This window comes from Amblyomma americanum, chromosome 9 (assembly GCF_052857255.1).
Source record: "Amblyomma americanum isolate KBUSLIRL-KWMA chromosome 9, ASM5285725v1, whole genome shotgun sequence".
NCBI lineage: Eukaryota > Metazoa > Arthropoda > Arachnida > Ixodida > Ixodidae > Amblyomma > Amblyomma americanum.
Window position 1 is genome coordinate 99,010,778 of NC_135505.1, and position 19,339 is coordinate 99,030,116.

The 19,339-nt window shown below is 47.9% G+C and overlaps 1 protein-coding gene across 1 annotated transcript; it reads right to left on the reverse strand.

Moving 5' to 3' along the window:
* Positions 1-284: 284 nt before the first annotated feature.
* Positions 285-18,154, reverse strand: LOC144103530 (uncharacterized). The gene is made up of 4 exons (XM_077636226.1): positions 17,595-18,154; positions 9,739-9,939; positions 8,627-9,199; positions 285-407 (listed from the first exon to the last, which is right to left on the reverse strand). Exons 1-4 carry the CDS (start codon positions 18,135-18,137, stop codon positions 285-287), a joined length of 1,440 nt encoding a protein of 479 aa, XP_077492352.1. The 5' UTR covers positions 18,138-18,154.
* Positions 18,155-19,339: the final 1,185 nt, after the last annotated feature.

The window sequence follows — 19,339 nt, forward strand, 5'->3', positions numbered from 1 at the left end:
GCTTCCAGTGCACGGCGTTTTTATTCTTTTCTTTAACATCGCAATGTATTATCTGGTCTAGCATCTCGGACGAGTGATTATGGGACCCTAGAAAACTGCTCACCGTCACGTCGTCACAAAAGCCACTGCCGTTTAAAGAAATCCCACATAGCTGGTCAACAGCTGATGATAACAACGCAAACAAAAACCGCACGGAAAACGCAGTGTTCATGTGAAGACGAAGGTAATGTTCGTTCTGATGGCACTATAGCATGCTGTTCGCATTTAATACAGCAAAAAAACAATCAGTCGGACGTAGATGACGACGCAGGTTGTTGGATGATCATCGCCGCGATGGCAAGCTCTACGCGGTAGGCCACTTCTTGTCGCCAAGGCAGGTGGAACCGATTCCGCTGGAAGCGAAGCACCTGGAAGCAGTCGGGAAATCGTTGGCGCTTCTGCGACGGAACCAGCGGATCTGAGCGAACGTATTCCTACCGAAAATCAGCCTTAGGACGAGCGACAACACCGAGTATTGTAACCAGTTACGACTAAGACTGGTAGTCCTGGCGCATCCAACGAAGACTCGCCACCAGGGCTGTGTGGACCGGAAGAGAACATGGATTCCAGGCCCGGTGCGATCGTGTTGTCCTCAAACGCGGAGCCGATGAAGAGGTCGAACACGGTGGTCGTATCGTCTTCAGACGAGGTGCCGACGATCAAGTCTCTCAGTACGCCTCAAAAACGAAAACTGGATGAAGCTGAGACCACGGCGACTGAAAAGCAACTCAAGACCACTGAAGAGCAACCCTCGCCTACAGAGTTGCAAGCCTCAGAAGTCGAAGCGGGCCGAGAAGAACGAGAAGGTGCTGGCGAGTGTTCGACACTTTGGAGGTGGTATTTTCCAGATAGACCGTGCCCCCCGTCGACGTTCTACCTTCCCAATCCCCAACGCGACGACCGGCTTTCCGAAGTCCAGCGTTTTGTGCAAGACTTTTGGCCACACTGAGCAAGACGTGCGCGAGATTGACCGGTAGTACAATTACTCGCTGGATGCCGGTACATACATGCGTAGACTCTTGATAGTGCTTGAAAAATTACAAAAGCCTCCATTGAATACCGCATGAGGAGCGCTGTTGAAGTGTGCAAGTGAAGTGATTCTGACGCTGCAGTAATTCCCGTTGTTTTGAAAGATGCACCCATTTGACACTTTTGCACTTGTCACGTAGCGCTAAGGTTCTTGATTGGATGCGAAGTTGTGTGTTCGTGATAAATAAACCGAAGGAAGTTGCTTTGGCGCTATTGAATGACCGGAGACGTCAACTAGCTCTGACATTTAAAAAGTTCACTCAATGTGTTTTTGCATCGAAAAAAGTGTGCTGTTTTCGTATGAACGCGTTTTTACGATGTCGGGCCCTCAGAGGCTAAAAAATTGACAGGGATACTTAATTACCTTATGTGAATTGGCAGTGCGAGAACATTAGAAGGTGTCGCTTCCTTTACTGGAATGTCACTTCCGGTCACTTCCCTAAATCCTACAGAAACTATTCAGTCTGGTGGCGTCACATCTCCTCCAAACAATGGGAATCATGCGGGCTGGTGACGTGCTATTCCCTCCAGCCAATGTGAAAATTTCGTGACTGACGCCACATTTTTTTTTCGAAGAGGCTTATATTGCTATCCCGTCCCGTGTTTGTTGTTCAATACGAGATCCCTGCTGCACCGACAGAGAAAAATCTTGGTTCTATCGCTACGGTTCCGTCCACGCTCCAACCCTGACGCGAGCGCTAGTTGCGCCATCCCGTGTCCGCACCGCTAACCATGCTGCGCAATCGCCTCTGGTGTGCGCGGCATTAAGCTATGTTCACGGTGCACGGCCGAATCGAAATTGTGATTTGAAGGCTCGATTTTAAGTAGCATTTGGCGCATGCGCACTACTAAGCGCGCTGTTTTAAGCGTGCGCTGTCTGTTAACGTATGACCGTGTACACTATACACTAAAACCTGCCTGTTACACAGCCACAGGGGTTTGCTTCTAAGTCGTGTGGTGCAGATCTTGATGCATAGTTAAATGTGTATAGTTAAATGTGCTAAGCCTCTGAGGAGAGGTGAGGCAGTTCATTTGCCCTTCGGGGGACTTGGAGTGCTGAGGGATCAAAAGCAAGCTTCACACGACATTACCTATAATACCCCCCCCCCCCCCCCCCCCCGGGCTGGTATATTTTTGGCAAAAGTTTTATATGAAATATGTCCAGGCGCATTGGAAATCGGCGCACAATGACCTGCCAGTTCCTTTTTCGCTCTAAATCTAGGGCCGCGGCACATGCGGTATTCTCATAAATCGAGATAGCATTCGATGAAAATGAGCCTCGAGTTTTCACAGGTACCCAGTGCAAGTATGAATATATAAATTTTCACTATTAACAAAATCACGTCGAGCACGGCATGTTATATTGCTCGTTTTTGATGATGATCGTGAATTTTTATGGCGAAAGGGTATCAGGGGGCACAGAGCGCCTTGGCACAGGGAGTTTCGACTTCTCCAGGTGAGGTCAAAGACCCATTTCCCGAGCAGTTCGTCCTCAAGAAGAAGGAGCACCAGGCCGTAGGAGCGCTTGCACCCATTGTATTACCAGTGGTTAACCGGCGGCACAGGGGATCCAACCCCGCACCTCCGCATGCGAGATGAATGCCCAAACCACAAGGGCGCCCCTGCGGCGTAGGCTCGATTTTCAGAACAAAACACTAAATTGTTCGCAACCAGACGTGGTCAGCATAGAAGTTTAGCATTTACAAATGCATAGTTCACTTCCTGTAAAATCAATTTTACGGTGCCTTGTTCCTTTTTGCATAAGCGCAATTGGTGAAGCTAAGCGTTATTTCACGCAGTCACAACAGCGCGATGTGTTATCAGTGCGCCTAGCAGGTGTATCGCGAGTGGTGCCTTCTGTTCTGACAGCTCAGTTCAACCAGCATACGCACCGTATATGGTCAAACTTCGTAGCGTGCTGACTCGAAGTTCGCATCTACTGCATACCACGTTAACGGGTCAACCTCCTGTCTCTCTAAACAAAAGCATTTTCAAATGGGCCATTTGTGTGGCCTGAGCTCTGAAAGGCTCAGTGAGTGACAGGACCTGGTCACTTCAATTTGCTGCCTTGGACTGCCCGGAACTTTCGGGAGCTCCTGCTCTATTTTCGTTTCGGCTCGCGCACTTTCCTGACAGTTTCGTAACTCATCCTCTTTGACTAAAGCTCAGTTTTTGTGGAGTTGGAGCTTCTTTTTGGCTAGGCTTCGTATTTATGGACGTCCTAGATCAGACCCAAAAGCAATCCATGGCACAAAATACGCTATACTTAACGCCGTTTCGAGGGCAGGACGTCACATCAGTGCACCTCACTGCGTCATGTTTTTTTTTTCTTTGAGAGCATAGATTGTGAATTCATAGCATCGTTCAACGCCTCTTTTAACGCAACAGCGTTAAAACGCCCGTTTTCCTCATCTTTCTGAACATGATATGCCCAGAGAAATGTGGAACCACTGACGAAACTTTTCTGAGCTAAGCGCCGAACTGCCATCGGAGGAGTGATACATACGTAAAGCAGAGTCCACGCCTATTTTTATTTATGTGGGGCTAATTAGCGGCAATGTTGTCTCCGACTGAAATTATTTATACGCAGAATCCTAAACACAAATAAATGTAAAAGCGAATCCCCTACACGACTGGCTCAAAGAGACTCCACGAGTCGTTTGACACTCCTCCTACTTGCGGATGTGAGTTAAAAAAAAAATCCGGATGCCAGGATGTTGAAATCAATTTAATAGAAAATCGGCCTCACAGGGCAATAAAAGGAAGTTTCTAAGAATGCTGGGAGTGAGTAGATCGAGATCCCACGGTAAAAAGACCAGCTCAGAAACCTCTTTCTGCACCTTTAAGATTAACCATTTTGTACCTTTGTCATTTGTATTCACGTGTAAAAGTGCGGCGACGCAACCATCACAAAGCCAGTATATTTGCATTCATCCCAGTGTACCTGTGTCACAAAATTCGGCGCATATTCAAAAAGCAAAACAGCGCTGCGCGGAAGCAATCGCGACCACGCGCGCTGTAAATAAAAATTGCTGATGGCCACGATCTGATGGGCCAGGACATACATAGCGAAAGCGCGAAGACTTCTGCATCGGAAGAGTGCATTGACTAGATGCGCCTTTATTCATGGTTAAAACTTGCGCCGTCGTGGCGGAGTGGCAGCGTCTCCGCATCAAAAACCAAAGGCCCTGCATCGATTGGGAACCTCGGCACAAATTTCATTTTATTATTCAGTGAGTGCGCGGGGGTTTCAGTGGCTCCCATAGACGCCGCCACCGCATACGTTGATTAGCGTTTAAGCGGAGGCTCTGTTAAGGCGCGTTTGTACTCCAGCGTAACGCGAGCGCTGCACGGTGACGTCAGGTCGGTCAAAGCGAGACCCTCTATATTCCAACCGCGCTCCACCGCCGACGCGCTCAGCGGCTTCGGCGCACTCTGACCGCACAGGCGGAGACTTGGAGCACGTCTCTATTTCGCGCCCAGTGCGCCCGCCGCCGCCGGCCCGGCCAGAACGGTTCGGCTCCGCGGCGAGGCGCGCGTTGTGACGTCATGTGCCTCCTCGGAGCAAAGCCACAGCGAAATCGCAACTTCGCTGCCAGTAAAGCTATCGCTGTAAAACAAAAAAAAACCGCAGTGAAGGAACCCCGGAGAGCGCGAAACTTTGCGTGTGCTGTTGCCCTTTCCACTCAGCTCGCTGACGCGGCGCCAAAGAAAACATGGCTGCGCGCGCCTTCGTTTTCGCTTGTGTCCGAGTAGTTTCTACTCATTCTCGACGGAGAGGGCGTAACTTTGACCACGCTAAAGTGCTACTCTCTCCCTTCGGTCTCGCGCTGGCGGCTTCGCATCGTGAGAAGGACCCAGAATCTTCTGGAAGGCGGTTTCCGCACTCGACCAATGGGGTCGTGCGCCCGGCGCGAGATGGAGAAGGAAAGTGTGGAGTAGATACTGCGTGTATGTGCGCGCCTGCCTTGGCGCGAAGAACGAACAGACGCGGACCGCGCCTATAAATGAGGGGCTTTAACCGCTGCCTGTCAGCTCCAGTCGCCGTTTATGCTTCTGAGAAGTGCGCCCGCTCGACTCCGGGGAGAACACCTCCGCCCTGTCTCGGACCAGCGCGGCAACGAACGCCAGCCTGCGGGACGCCTCTGTCGTGCTTCTCAGATCGTCGGACTGTCGCAGTGCCTGGTGAAGAAATTATATTTTGCTTGTTTGTCTCTCTCTGTGTTAGTGCACTTTAAGCGCAAAGATTTCGTTGAATAGTAATCTCTCTCGATTGTTACTTTGCACCAGTTGCGTTGTCTTTGTAAATCACCTTGTATATATGCTCGTACGAATGATTGTGAAATCATATATATCGTATCTTTGCTGAATACGCTTTATTTTGTTTTGTGAACCTTTGGCTCCGACCCATTCTCTGTCTGGCTATCGGCGAAAGCTGGGCACCAAACGACCACCACCCTTGTCACTTTGTTGCCGGTCTCTGGCTGAGCTTGCCACGCCTAGTCGAGGGCATCTCCTTAGTGACCGAGACCGATACCCCTACACGCCCTAAGGGTGTCCGGTGACAACCTGCCGCTTCGGAGCCGATGACACGCCGATGTCACCCATACTAGTTTTCTAAGCACAAACACGCCAAAAACGATATTATGCTATGTAACTGTTTCATTAATCGAAAAAAGTGCTAAGTACCGAGAAATGGGAACACGGCGGGCATGGACAAAGCAGGAAGGTGTCGGATTAGTTTTCGCGAAAAATTTCGGTTTTTAAAGCGTGAGTAGAGAATTTAAGCCGATAAACAAAATGCCCATTGTTGTCTTGGGTACTAGAACAAGCTACAGACCGCTGGCGTGAGAATGGTAAAGTTACACCCGTGAAATGGGTTTTTGTTCCACGTTTTGCGAGTTTTACGCCGATATGGCCGAAAATCATTCAGGCTGCTGGCAACCGTGCGCGCATGTGTTGGTGTCATGGTGGTGTCGCCGGCGGGGCCTCCCGGGTTTTGCGTTTCCAACGAAATCCAAGTTAATCGTCCACTTATGGTAAGTCTACACGATTATATTTTTATTGGTTTGGTGTCCTAAACTACTATAAGCAAAGCGGTGTGTGTATTACACACTATCCGCGCAGCGACAAACTTTTATCCTCGTTTGTAAGCGGAGTTATAAGCTGCGGAAACCATCGGGCTGTCGACTATCGATGCCGCTTATGTCTGTGCCGTCATGTTTCTAACGCGTGGAAAAGGCACCCGCTGATTAAGTGAACGAAAAACTTCATTTGGCTCTAAGTGAGTCGGCGAGAAACCCGTGATGGTAAGCCGCTTCTCGCGAGCTGTCTGCTGCTTTTTTTATGCGTGTTGCAACGTAGATGTGCGTGTTGCAACCTAGATGGACGGCCAGGGATATCAGTTAGCCCGTGAAGGAAGGCCGAAATGTAACTAAGCGTTAGCGCCGGCAGGGCTCGATTTACTTGGCGACTGCGGAAATGTTCACTCGCGGTCTGATGTTGGATGCGATGGTTTTCTTAATCATTGCCTTATCGCCTGTCCGGACCATGGAGTGCTGCTCATTGTGAACTGTGCTTCGCTTGTTCCGTGTAGACCAATTTATATTTTAATTTTTTCTCTCGTGATGTTTCTGTTTAAGAGAACGATGTGGTGTCAGAGTATAGGTCATATGAGCCACGGTAAACCTCTATGCTATCGTTGCTTTTTCAGTCGTTGTCGCTGTAGCTCTTGACACAGGCTGAATGAAAGGATGAATTCAGTGATATGTTTATTATACAGGGTGCCCAAGGTAGCATAACTCAGGGTTTAAAAATACGGCGAGGCACTCTAAGACGACGCGACCAAATGCATGCTGCCAGCTAATGTATGGAGCAAGTCGCACCATTTTTGTATTGGGCTTAATTGCATAATTAGTCGATATATTTAACCAACTTCGCAAGCAATGAAGATAGGCGAAAAAGGCCAATGAGAAAGTTCTAAAACGGTCCGCAAAACTTCCGCTTGAACAGTTTTTACCTTTATATTACGAATCAGCTTTTTTTTCTCATATTGCAAATGCCCGCGAAATACAAAAAAAAAGATACCACGTGACATGCTCGCTTGCCGGCCGCGATTGCAGTGCTCTAGAACGTTCCGTGTAGGCACCAACAGACCATTTAACCCGGTCGTCGGCCGCTTAAATGGCGACGGGGCAGCGGCTCAGCCGCTCCATGGCTGTGCGATTTACGCCAGTGGTATGCTTTCCTCGCGGCGCTTAATGATAGCGACAAGCGGACACAGTCCTTATCGCTTGCGCTCCCGCAATCGCGCAGCCAGTGCCTGCGTCGCTGCACCGTCGCCTTTTAAGCAGCAACACACCCGGCTAAATGAGCTGTTTGTCGGGCGGAACGTTTGAGAGCGCTGCAGCCGCGGCGCGCAAGCTGGCATGTCACGTGGTGTTTGTATCTCGCGGGCATCTGTAGAGATAAAAAAAAGCCGGTATGCAATAGATGGAAAACCGGAAACTGTTCAGTGGGTCGTTTCGAGCACCGTTCTACAACTTTCTCATTGGACTTTTTTCGCCTATCTTCTTTGCTTGAGAAGTTAATTAATGTCGAATAATTATGCAATTAAGCGCAATAAAAAATAAAGAGAGTTGACCCATACAATAGCCAGTAACATGAATTTGGTCGCGTTGTCTAGTGCCGCGGCATATTGTTAAACCCTGGCTAGGTAGGTAGGCGTGAGGGGAGGTTCGGTTCGCTTGGTTCTAAATCTCGGTTGGCGGCCATCAGTCCATGACTTCTGGCAACCTTCTCCGCCCATTCCACCCGCCTCTTCCGTGAGGCCGGCTCTGATCTAGCGACCGCGATCTCCCAATCTGCTAGGTCTGTGAGGTTCCAGCGAGATGGTGGTTGGAGATCTCCGCATATGAATAGTATGTGTTCGAAGTTTCCTCTCGGAGCCCAACAAACAGAGCACTCGGGCTTGTATTGACCCGGTTGTATTAGCGCCAGATAGGCCGATAAAGGAAACGTTCTGGACTGGAGTTGCCTCTATATAGCCTGTTGTTCCTTCGTGAGGGTGTGGTGTGGTGGCGAATATATGAGCCTATCCTCTCTGTAGTGCAGGGTGATTTCATTGTCGGTGATTAGTCTGTCCCTCGCGCAATTCTTCTCAACTGTTTTTGGCATGCTCAATTGACGTACGCTAGAGCAATAGAGTGCGCCTCCTCGTTTCCGGGGTTGCCTGCGTGGGCTAGCACCCGAACTAGTTGAATTGGTCTGGGGTTGTGGGGGCTTGATTGAAGTTAGCTGGGACTCCCTGTATATGCAGTGCGCATATATCATTCGTCTGTTGCGCACCATTCGGAAATGAAAAGAGAGACAACAACAGAGACTCCTTCAAGAAACGCTGCCTTCGGTGTTCGTGCTACAAAAAACTCCAAGGAAATAGCTTCCGGAGCTCTCTGCGCGCGTAGAACAATTTGTCGTGTACCGCACAGTGGATACACACAGTCCACGACAGAGAGACACGGTCGCGCGGTACGCTGTAGTTCTCGAAGAACAGCCTCACATCGTAGCTGTCCGTCTTGAGGCGGCGCAGCGCGGGCAGGGCCGTCATCACGTGGTGCAGGTCTTCAGGCTCCAGTCCCAACTCACGCACCGTCAGATCCGTGTTCAGAGTCAGTTCCTCGAGACGCGGAAAAGAAAGCCGCCCACCGACGACCTTGCGGAGTCTCAGGAACTTTGAGGAAGACCCGGCACCCAGCAGATGCAACCGGCGCAGTCTACCGCTTGTGGCCAGGAACAGTGACCCGACACACACCACTGATAGCCTCACGTTTAACTTGACGACTTCGAGGCTGGGGAAAGCGTGCATTCCCAGGGCGACTTCGTCAAGTGGTCCTTCGCAATCCAGGAGACTTAGGCTCTTCAGTTGTGGACAAAGCCTTGCTATGGCAGTGAGCCGCAGGCCGGTGAAGAACGTCAAGGATAAGTTCTCCAACCCTGGCAGTGACTGCAAGAGCAGCTGAAGCTCCGGATCGACGTTGGTGCTGAAGAGAGGAGGTCTTATCTTCAGCGATAGGCTGCGAAGATTTCGGAAACCTGAGACGCCAGCCAGTTCTTCTCGGCATGTGATGGCCACCTGCAAAGGGGAGACGTGTGCCCTTTAAAAAATGGCAGTGGCTTAACTTGGCTAACCCTGGAAATCAGCGAAAAGCAAGCACGCTTGCTATGCGTCTGAGGCTCATCAATGGCAGCTGCGCTACACGCTCGCGACAGCCGTTCTGTATATACCCACATGACCACTTGGCTATGACGTGGTATCACGTGGTCTTCTTACGACACCCCCATCGGATGTCATCACGAGGCCTCACATCACCCCATCGGATGTCATCACGTGGCCTCACATCACCCCATCGGACGTTCTTAAGGCCTAGAGCTCATCTTAAAAGTCAACCCAATGTCAAACGTCAGAAATCATCTAAATGTCGTGGGTCAAGGGTTCTACAGCATGACTGCACCACATATAGCCATACACGGCTAACGTTGTTGGGCTGAAGGCCGTTCAAGGTCATTATTCGGTTTACGCGAGGACTGCTTTACCTAGCGTAGTGAAGCTTTTCGCTTCAAACCCGGATTAAAGGCTGTTCAACACCATGAGTGAAATCAGAGTTCACGTACCACTAAATGCTCCACGTGCTGGTAGGTCCTGGCTGCACGACTGATGACGTCTACGGTCGCCATGACTGCACCCCCGAGGACGTAAGGAGCCGACGAAGGGATCAGAACGAGATGGGTGCAGCCACTCATTTCCGACTGCGCGGCTGGGCATCCCTGCTCCACGGAAGCTTCCAGGAAGTGGAAGGTGTCCATGCGGCGTAACTGGACAGATGTAGGTCAGGGGTCAGGAGCGGCAATTGTTGTAGGAATCCGGAAAGAAAAGAAATAAGAGTTGCCAGTTACCGAAAACGATTCGCGAATTCAAAGACAGTGACCAGTTTCAAAGGAGCACAGAGACCGCATTTTTGATCGTGTCTTTTCTTTAAAATGGATCACCACGTGGAATTCGCAAACACCCAGTAAATCACTTAAAATTAAAATTATTCTTCCAAGCTGTTTCTGTCTGAATATCTGAACGGCGTCTACGACTGACAGAACTGACTTCAGGACATGCGAGGCGTAGAAAAGTGCGATAAAATCACAGATTCGTCGATTTAATTCACTCCGACAATTACCCCTGCCTGTGCTCAGAGCAAAAATAACAACGAATCAGCAGGAAGTTACATTACAGAATTTTTTCTATGCCTGCTCTGATTTGGCGTCATTCCCAGCGTCCCGCCGTAGAAACTATAATAGCATATAAGGAGAAAAAAATTATAAATTAGTTGCCTTGCGGAGGGTAATTCCACACGGTGATTTAACAGTACTGATATTGCTTTATTTTATTTGCTTACTAAATACGCCTGACTGCTCTTTGGCAATCGAGGCAGAAGTGATACAAACGAGGAGGTGCAAAATAACAAGACCGGTGGATCAGAGCAAGGTTACCCAAAACTCTTTTGAAGAAGCCAAAAACAAAAAGAGCGTAGCAAATTGAAGCAAGTCATCCAATGTTAACCGAACTAAAAGCCAAGAGAACAAGAGGAAAAAAGCTCACAGGATGGTTACCACTGTTTAACGTGAGACAGCTGTCGAGGCATTTTCATTCCATGGTTTTTCGAGGTGAATAATTCGAGAGCGATGTGTGTATATGCATATTTCAAGTAAAAAACTTAGAGACAACTGCACAGATTGCATTGGAGAAATGCGAAAGCATTAGCGTTTGCCGCGATGTTCGTGGCTCCTAGTCGACGCCTTTCTACACCTACTTACCCACCCCGTTAAGGTTCGACTGCCGCTCTTCCATCTCTGGTGCTACAACTCGACGATGTGCGCTTTTTTGTTGCTGTACTCTGATTGGTTGTAGGCGCGACGTCATCAGACGTATGGATGGCGTCACTCTTTTTCGTCACATGGTCTCACTAATGAGCCACAATATTTGAACCAGTTAAGGGCACAGGGTAAGCCCTATACTTCCCATGCATTTTAGGCCATGTGGAGGTACATGTTTCTCACTAACTAATAACAGTAGCCTAATAATACATATATCATTGTTTGCCAAATTTTGTGCTTTTTTTACTGAACTAGAATATTTGAAATGTGTTGAAAATTCGATTTTTAATAAACTTTTTTCAGGTAGTACACAAATCTGGCCTTTCTTTGCGCATTTCAAAATTCATAACAGAATAACTGCTCAGTGAAATTGCTTAATTCTAGTTCAGTAGTTGGCAACAGTTATGTAGATGATTGAAAAAAAATATCAACCGTCTGTCTTGAAAGGCATTGGAAATAATGGTACCTTTGTAAGAAAAAACACTGTTTTGAGATAATAGAGCGTAAAGAGAAAAAAGATGTGAAAAACCATTTTTTATTCGCAGAAACGCCTCCATATTAATTGGTTTAATAGCCCCCTGCTTCGTAGTCACTGTCGCCGTCATTTTTTCGCTTTTCGGCTTGTCGTTTTGACTGTCGCGCCTCTTTTGTAAGCTGTCGTGTTGCTCGGTCCGCAAAGTACATGCGCTTATGGTCAGCTTCCCTCAGCCACTTGATGGTGTTGCTCCCTGGGTTCAATCCACACGCCTTCAAAACGTTGGCCCGTGCGATGCTACCATCATTAAATAAAAGAACAGCATCCAGTGTTGCCATCCGTAGGGTCCGAAGCCTAACAAACACATTCTTTGGCGCGCGTTTTCAAACAACATGTATGAACGACTCATTTGCATTTTGAGTTCGCCCATGCAGGCACTTCTCTAGGAGCTCAGCCTTCGATAGCTCCCTATAAATGGGTTTGATAGCCTCCAAGACAGATGCAGGCAAACTCTCCTTGTGGAAAAATGGCTTGCCCTCTGACTGACTTCTGTTGAAGGCACACCACGTATCAGGTCCCTTTGGGCAAAGTCCATGGCATGGGTCATCGTTTGTGGCCGATAAGTGGAAGAAGGTTGCCCAAACGGCCTTTCGCATTTCATCCAGGTTTCCTACATTTCTTCTGATGGCCAAACCATAGTACGTCTGGAGCTTGTCTATTACTGCATCAGTCAGTCGGCCTCGGCCTGAGAGGCTCTTTCCATCAGAGAGTTTTCCTGCTTTGTTTCCTTTTTTTAGCCTTCGTAACCTTGTGCCCATCCTTTTTTGCACGTGCCCTATGCACTCAACCTTGGATATTTCAATGGAATCACCATATGGCATTTGTGCCTTCACAGCCATAAAAGCCTTGCTGTCACCATCCCCAAGGTATTTGACGTATCGAACGCCGTGAAGCTCCTCACTCCTGCCGAAAATTTTCAGTGCTCCTGCGACTTCCATTCCACCGCTGGTGCCTTGGTAGTTGCTTTGGCACACCTCTCTATGAAGGGGGTCACTGTTTGTACCTTTGATGCTGCACTTTGGACAACGTTTAGACAAAACCTCCACATCCAGCACTTTCCCGGAGTCTACACTGGTCGCAGAGACTATGCCGTTATTGGAAGTATGGCCTCGCTTCTGCCAGCTTCCATCAAGAGCAACTGCGATGTCTTTATCCCCCTCATTCAGCTGCACAGCTTCGTCAGCTGCCCTTTTCATCGACTCCTGAGCAGCAGCTTCGATGTGACCTAGAAGCTCTTGATTGTATTTCGCAAACTTTGTCGGCGGCTTAGGAAGGTTTAGCATAGCACAGAGTATATTTCCTGCAGCCATTCCCTTACCAATGGACCTCAAGGCATACACTAACCTGAGGTTGGCTTCATAGAGGCCAGAAGTAGTTTTCTTCGACGTCTCAAATCGTTGTGCGGCACTACACACTTCAAACTGTAAACGCTTGCAACACCTACCCGTTTTGTCACAATTTCGATGAGCTCAACACTTCCACCGCACTCTCTGCACACACAAATCTCGGTAATTGCGGCACAAATGCCGTCCATGTCCATTAAGGCATATTGGCTGCTGCTCTGTAGCACATCCTATTCCTGGAAGCACAGAGAAAATCTTGAAAGCTTCGATGTCGAGGAGCTGGCGCGTTCGGCGTTCGGGATCTCATTCGGTCGTGGACATCCTTTTGCTTTTTCACGATGAGCGTAGCGGTTGCCGTGAAATTCACGCCTGACGAAGGCCTTCTTTGCCCTGGGCATCTCAACTTATCAGCAGCAACCAACACCGGCTCAATTTACAATACTGATCGAAAGGGATAGCACTCGGACGCAGCTGCGTGAAGGTTGCAGAAACGTGGAAAAAAACGTGCAAAGCGTCTCAGGATTGTCTTGGCTAAAAAAGAGGAGCTGTACAATAGTTGCGAGACAATTTTTTATATGTAGTTGATTTTAGTCAAGTTTTGAAATCAGGTGGTGGACTTTTTGGTTACAAAAATTGACGTTAATCCTGAAAGGGGGCGTAGCCGCTCACTACTTGGTTTCGGAAAAAGCGTTTTTCAGCCGTAAATATGGCTTTCTGAGGAAAGTGCGATCATGGAACATGTGTAGAAAGAATTGAACTTCTAAAATTCCAAAAGAAAAAAAAAACGATTTTTTTCTAATTTTACCTTACCCTGTGCCCTTAAGTCAGCCGCGTTAAGTATATTAATTAGTGTTATTGATTAGTATACTTAACTATGCTGGTTAATTAGAATTATAATTAGGGTCATTATTGACTAATTTTACTGACCGATGACTAATATTAAGCTCTGACTCGATACCGTTTAATCATTTACCTTATACACTTCACCACACTCGTCAGATCATGACTGATGACGTCACATCCGGCGACACATGTTGCGGACACTTAAGGTGCCGACATAGCCTAGTAATGCTTTCGCATTAATAAGGAATAAATATTGTTCCAATAAGATAAAGAAGCGGGCCCAGCACTCGGCTCTCGGGGAAAGTCGGATATCTATCTGAATGAACTGGCGCTGTTGTGACATTTATGAATCTAAATGCTGTATGGATTGCCGGTAATTAAAGAAAAGGTTGCAGTGCGATACTCAGCAAAATGCTTTTCTTAAAGATGCATGAATATATCTTGAGAATTATTACAAGAGCTTAATTGCAGCCAAATTTTAGTGTCTGATACCTCTTTAAGTAGAATCCACCGAAAGCCTGACAATACAGAAATCCGGTAATTAACTGGCCGCAGAACGTCTTTCGCCAGAGAATTAATTTCTGCATCCTGTGATGCAGAAAAATCGTCCATAAACTGTCTATAGAGAGAGAGAGAGACTCTTTAATGGAGAAACAGAGAATTTAGCCGGCGATTCAATATCGCTGGCATTCTACTCTGCGTAGGGAGGGGAATTTGGGAGATAAAGAATGAAGGAGAGCAGCGTGGAAGAGGTGAAAACAAAAAACAAAAAATAAACTGTCTATAGATTTCTTATAGGCTGTACTGTCTTCCTATTGACATTTCCTTTGTCTATTCATAATCTATCTAGTCTGTAGAAAAAGTATACTAAAATATTAAGGCCATAAATATATACATTGTCGATAGTCTATAGGATTTCTTTTGCCTATTGACTGGCCTACAGGATTTCTCTACAGCAACTCAATAGAGTTTATAGACAAAAGTTTATGGACACTCTATAGACTGTCTAAATTTTTTTGTAAGGGTGGACGCAGGGACAGCATCCTCTCCTAGACTTAATTTCATTAGCCAACGTCTTACTGTATTTAACTATCCCTTTTTAATAAGATAGCATAGAAGGGCCATGAAGATGACAACCGTCCGGAATCAGTGTCTGTGTGAAGCCTTCACCAAAAAAACATGGCAGGAAGCAAGCGGTGTTCAGCAGGATTTCTCGCTCAACCTGTCGCGGTTGGAGATAAGGAAATCCCCCTCTTTTGTGAGGGAGAGCAGGGTGTGAAGCCGGACTAGGAATGACTCAGATGAAATGAATATGACTGCGATTGACTGTAAGAAAAAATGAATAAAGTAAGACAAAGGAATAAGAAACGAATAAATATTGGAATAGAACAAAATTAGAATAGATTTGTGAGCGAAAGACAATGGAATGAGAATTGAAATACTTGAAAATTTCAGGACGTTTGATGATTGAAAGAGAGAGAGAAAAACAACTCTATTGCCAAGGTTTTGTAGATCGTGGGCGACTGCAGCTCAGTGTGACCCCCATTCAGGGCCCAGTTAACGGGCGCTTCCTGCGTTGTCTTCTCCTGCTTCAGAAGCATTTGATTCCAGCTCTCTTCGGAGGGAGCTGGCAGTAGCATACGAGGTGGAGTCCTGAGCTCACATCCCCATAATATGTGATCTGGGTTGCCAATTCCTGGCAATTTATTTAGGAATGCAAAGCACAGGCCACGATGCTAGGAAGGGTCTGGACTAGAACAGATTATCGCTTATTACGAAGGGGGGAGTGAAAGAAAAACTGTCACAATTCCTCCGCATTAATGCCACTGACCACCCCTCAATTGTTTTACATTTACATAACCATTTATTTTTATATCCTGAGGCAATAAACACCATTAAAATAAAAAATAGTGGGCAGACCGCTAGAATGTATCGGCTCATCACAGCGGCGCTGTAAACAGTACGGCGAACTGTAAACTTTTCTTGAGTGAATCAAGTTTTTGGGCTATTTGATGACTTTCTTGATTCATAATGCTAGCGAAGGAACACAAACACAAGAGAAGAAACGTGCAAACACACGGTCGAACGCTCTACTCACAAGTGGTTTTATTGGGAATCGATTTTAAGTAACTAAAGGCTCTACGCGTCTGCCCACTACAGAGGGGATAAAAACAACCATGTGCCACGGTAAACTGTTCAATGGTCAAACGGGGCGATCGGCTGGTGGAGCACCAAACGAATTTAAAAAACCTAGTGTGTACTTGTTTAATCACTGCAAGGCATGCAGGAAATGTGCGCCAAGTTTCGACAGCGCCAGAATTCTAGGAAGGAGCAAGAATAAAAAGACACGTGGACAGTCTCCTGGAGCCCTATCATATAACGAAAAGAGCTGATTGCTGTAATTGCGACGCTTAAAGTTTTATGTACAACCGGCGGCAAAATAAGTCGGGACATGCGACAGGCGGCTAGAATCAGATAAAACTGCTTCGTCGCGCCGTCTGACGTTGCCCTTCTGGTGTCAATACGTCGCAGTGCGCGTGCGCGTCCTTTCATGCTCGCAGCCCTGTCTTCTTTCTCGCCTGCAGTGAACTAGCTGATTGAATGCAGCGTTTGGCGGTAGGGGTCGCTTTCTTTATTCAGAGCGTTGCAGACTAATGCGGACTAAGACATATAGAGTCAGGTACCACGAGATAGAAACGTTGGCGCGTTGCGTGCGGACAGGAGGAGGAAACGGCGGAACACTTGATACTTTTCTGTAAAGGGCTTCACCCTACAGTGGAAAGCAGCGGGGCTGATTTATCCAAGGCATTGGGGTTTAAGGACAGTGAAGGGAAAGTAGATTTAATTTAAGCGGGTGGAAGTAAACAAGCCAAGGTTATCTTATTTGTGGATAAAATCAAAACAAGAGTAAAATTTCATAAGATATGGCAGTAAATGGCTTGAACCCCCCCCCCCCCCCCATTTAAAGGGTTCAGCCTTCATCCATCCATCCGTCCGTCCGTCCGTCTTTCCGTCCGTAACGCTCACAGTTCACCGGACGCATGTCAAAGGCGCCCGTGTGCTGTGCGATGTCAGTGCACATTAAATATCCCCAGGTGGTCGAAATTGTTCCGGAGCCCTCCACTACGGCACCTCTTTCTTCCTTTCTTCTTTCACTCACTCCTTTATCCCTTCCCTTGCGGCGCGTTTCAGGTGTCCGCCGAAATGTGAGCCAGATACTGCGTCCTTTCCTTTCCTCAAAAATCATTTTTTTAAACCAGTTGTGAGTGCAGCATTCGTCCGTGTAATAAGGGAGTAATTACTCTTTGCCATCCTCCCATGTTCTTCGATCGAGGTCTTTCTCGATACTTGGGTACCAAGCGCATTCCGATAGAGGCTGCTTAGATACCCTAGTTGATGTGGGGCCTGTTGCGAGTTTCACAACCTAACCTCACTGCGCCGGATTTGTTGGCAGAGCCCCCCCCCCCCCCCCCCCCTCTACCAGCCAAATCCACAGGAAACTGGTTCTTAAGATGTGAAAACAATGATTTTTCTTTTCATATACCGCTCTAGTGAAGTGCGAGCCATGGATATAGTGCGTAGTGTTTTCAGAACATCAGCTCACTATTCGCGCAGCGACGAAATCCTGCAAAAACTTGAGCTTTTATACCGCAAGTCATGCAATGCTGAATATCCCCATGTTTAAACGATTTGTTTTATGTACGGCAAGACATGTCATGCTTAATATCCCCAATTTAGGCCATTTTTTAAACCAGTACAAGACACTGCATGCTCCTTTGTCCTTTAAGTGTCCAAAATCAATACTACTGTTGCAATTACCACCACAGTGAATGAACTTTGACCGGAGTCAGGATCGTGCACACAGCACAGGCAACGGGACATACCTGGGGACAAGTCAGCAGGATTGCCCGAACTGTCTTCGTAGACAGTAGAAGACACTCGTCGTACTGACCCTCCAAGCTCCCCACCAGTTGTCTCAGCTGAGAGGACCTCACCAGCGGTGCCGACGGGTCCCTGCTCGGCTCGTCAGTCTCCACGGCGTGCGTGCCGAGGTCGTGGGGCAGGGCGAGAACCTTGGCGTTGGGGAACATGCGAATGAGCTTATAGACAGTGTCTCGATTGTGGACGATGCATATCTCCTCGCAATCTCTGAGAATCTTCCTCGCGGCGCTTTCGAACGTGTGCGAGGTGCCGAAGGCCACGCATCCAGCGAACAGGGCCTCCGAGATCGGCGTCCGGCGCAGAGCTCTCCTAGCAGCAACCAGAGACTCCCGGTTGGTCACCAGCAGGGAGCCGCTGTCGTCGCCCAGCGAGCATCCTTGGGGAAGCGAAGCGTCCCGCGGCCAAGGATCCTTCAGCTTCAGGACGATGTGGTCCTCCGTGTCAAGGAGGGCGTGTGGGTCTCCGAATCCTTCAATTCGTTCCATGGCTTCACGAAGACACCGAAATCTGGGGTCAAGATGTACACATGTAAGCGGACAAGTTCGTATAGACTGCCTGTAAATGTGTCAATTTTAACCTTTCACGGCGTGAGCCGCTTACAGAGCACGCCCTGCGCCGTCGCTTGGATGAAGCCCGTCCAAGGTCACTGGTCGAAGCGGCCAGAAAATAAAGATGAGGTAACGAAGGGAGGGGGCGATTGGCGAAAGAAGTAAAGAAGTTGGGGGAGAGAACAGAAGGAAGCTGTTTGGCAGAGAGATTGAGAGATAAAAAAAAACTCTGGTCAGAAGACAAAGTAGGAACAAGAGAACAAAAGGGGCTTCCAAGGAATAAAAGACAAGGGGAGAAAATAAGGGACCCCTCTGTTCAGATATTTTTTTTTCGGGGGGGGGGGGTTCCCCTCTTATACCTTTTAAGAAAGTTTGTGCAGAAAGCTTAACAAATTGCATAGCAGAGCGTATTAATACACAGACGTGACAGACGATACTGTAAGCGTAGGGAGCTTCGCACTAACATGCACATATGCGCCGGTGAGCATATACGCAAAATACATTTTTCCACGTGGGTCGCTTAGCGCCGATACCAACGGAACGAACGCGGCTACCTAAACGCGAAGTAGCGTTCGACAGACTAAAATACGCACATTCAGACGTGTAAGAAATTTTTTATCTTCGTAGATGCCAAGGTTGCCACTGTCCGTCTCATGGGTGCACCGCCATAGCGCTGCCATCGTCCAGGCGGACGAACTTCACAGACTTGCGAGGCTGCGCTGCAACCGCTCGCGACATTTACAGCCATAAAATGGCGTTGTGCGTTTGAAACGCGCGCCTTCTTTTTTTCGTCTGCTACCCTACACCTCCAAAGAAATCAGTGTATAAATTGTAGTTATCGTGCTACACTACGCAGAAAAGAAACATGTTCGTGTAGGTTGGCGGAGCTACACTTCTACGCTGGTAAAAAAAATGGACCCATGCTACACTGGCTACACTAGTACTAGTTTAGCTAGTGTAGGTAAAAAAAACGGCCCTAGATAATGCGCCGTTTCCTCCCCCTTCCCTCTAAATTTTAAAGCGGCAGCTTTACTGGCCGCGAACTTGCGATTTCGTCGTGGCGGTATTCCGAGGAGGCACATGACGTCACAATGCGCGCCTCGCAGCGGATATTTCTCTCTCTCTCGCTCCCTAGTCAC

Bases quoted from the DNA above. Each gene is read 5' to 3' on its own strand.
- LOC144103530 (XM_077636226.1), bottom strand. From the start codon at position 18,137: ATGGAACGAATTGAAGGATTCGGAGACCCACACGCCCTCCTTGACACG. The intron at 9,200-9,738 runs GTACGTGAACTC...TCCCCTTTGCAG, and splicing joins AGCACGTGGAGCATTTAGTG to GTGGCCATCACATGCCGAGA. The intron at 408-8,626 runs GTGAGGCTGTTC...GACTGCTTCCAG, and splicing joins TCAAGACGGACAGCTACGAT to GTGCTTCGCTTCCAGCGGAA.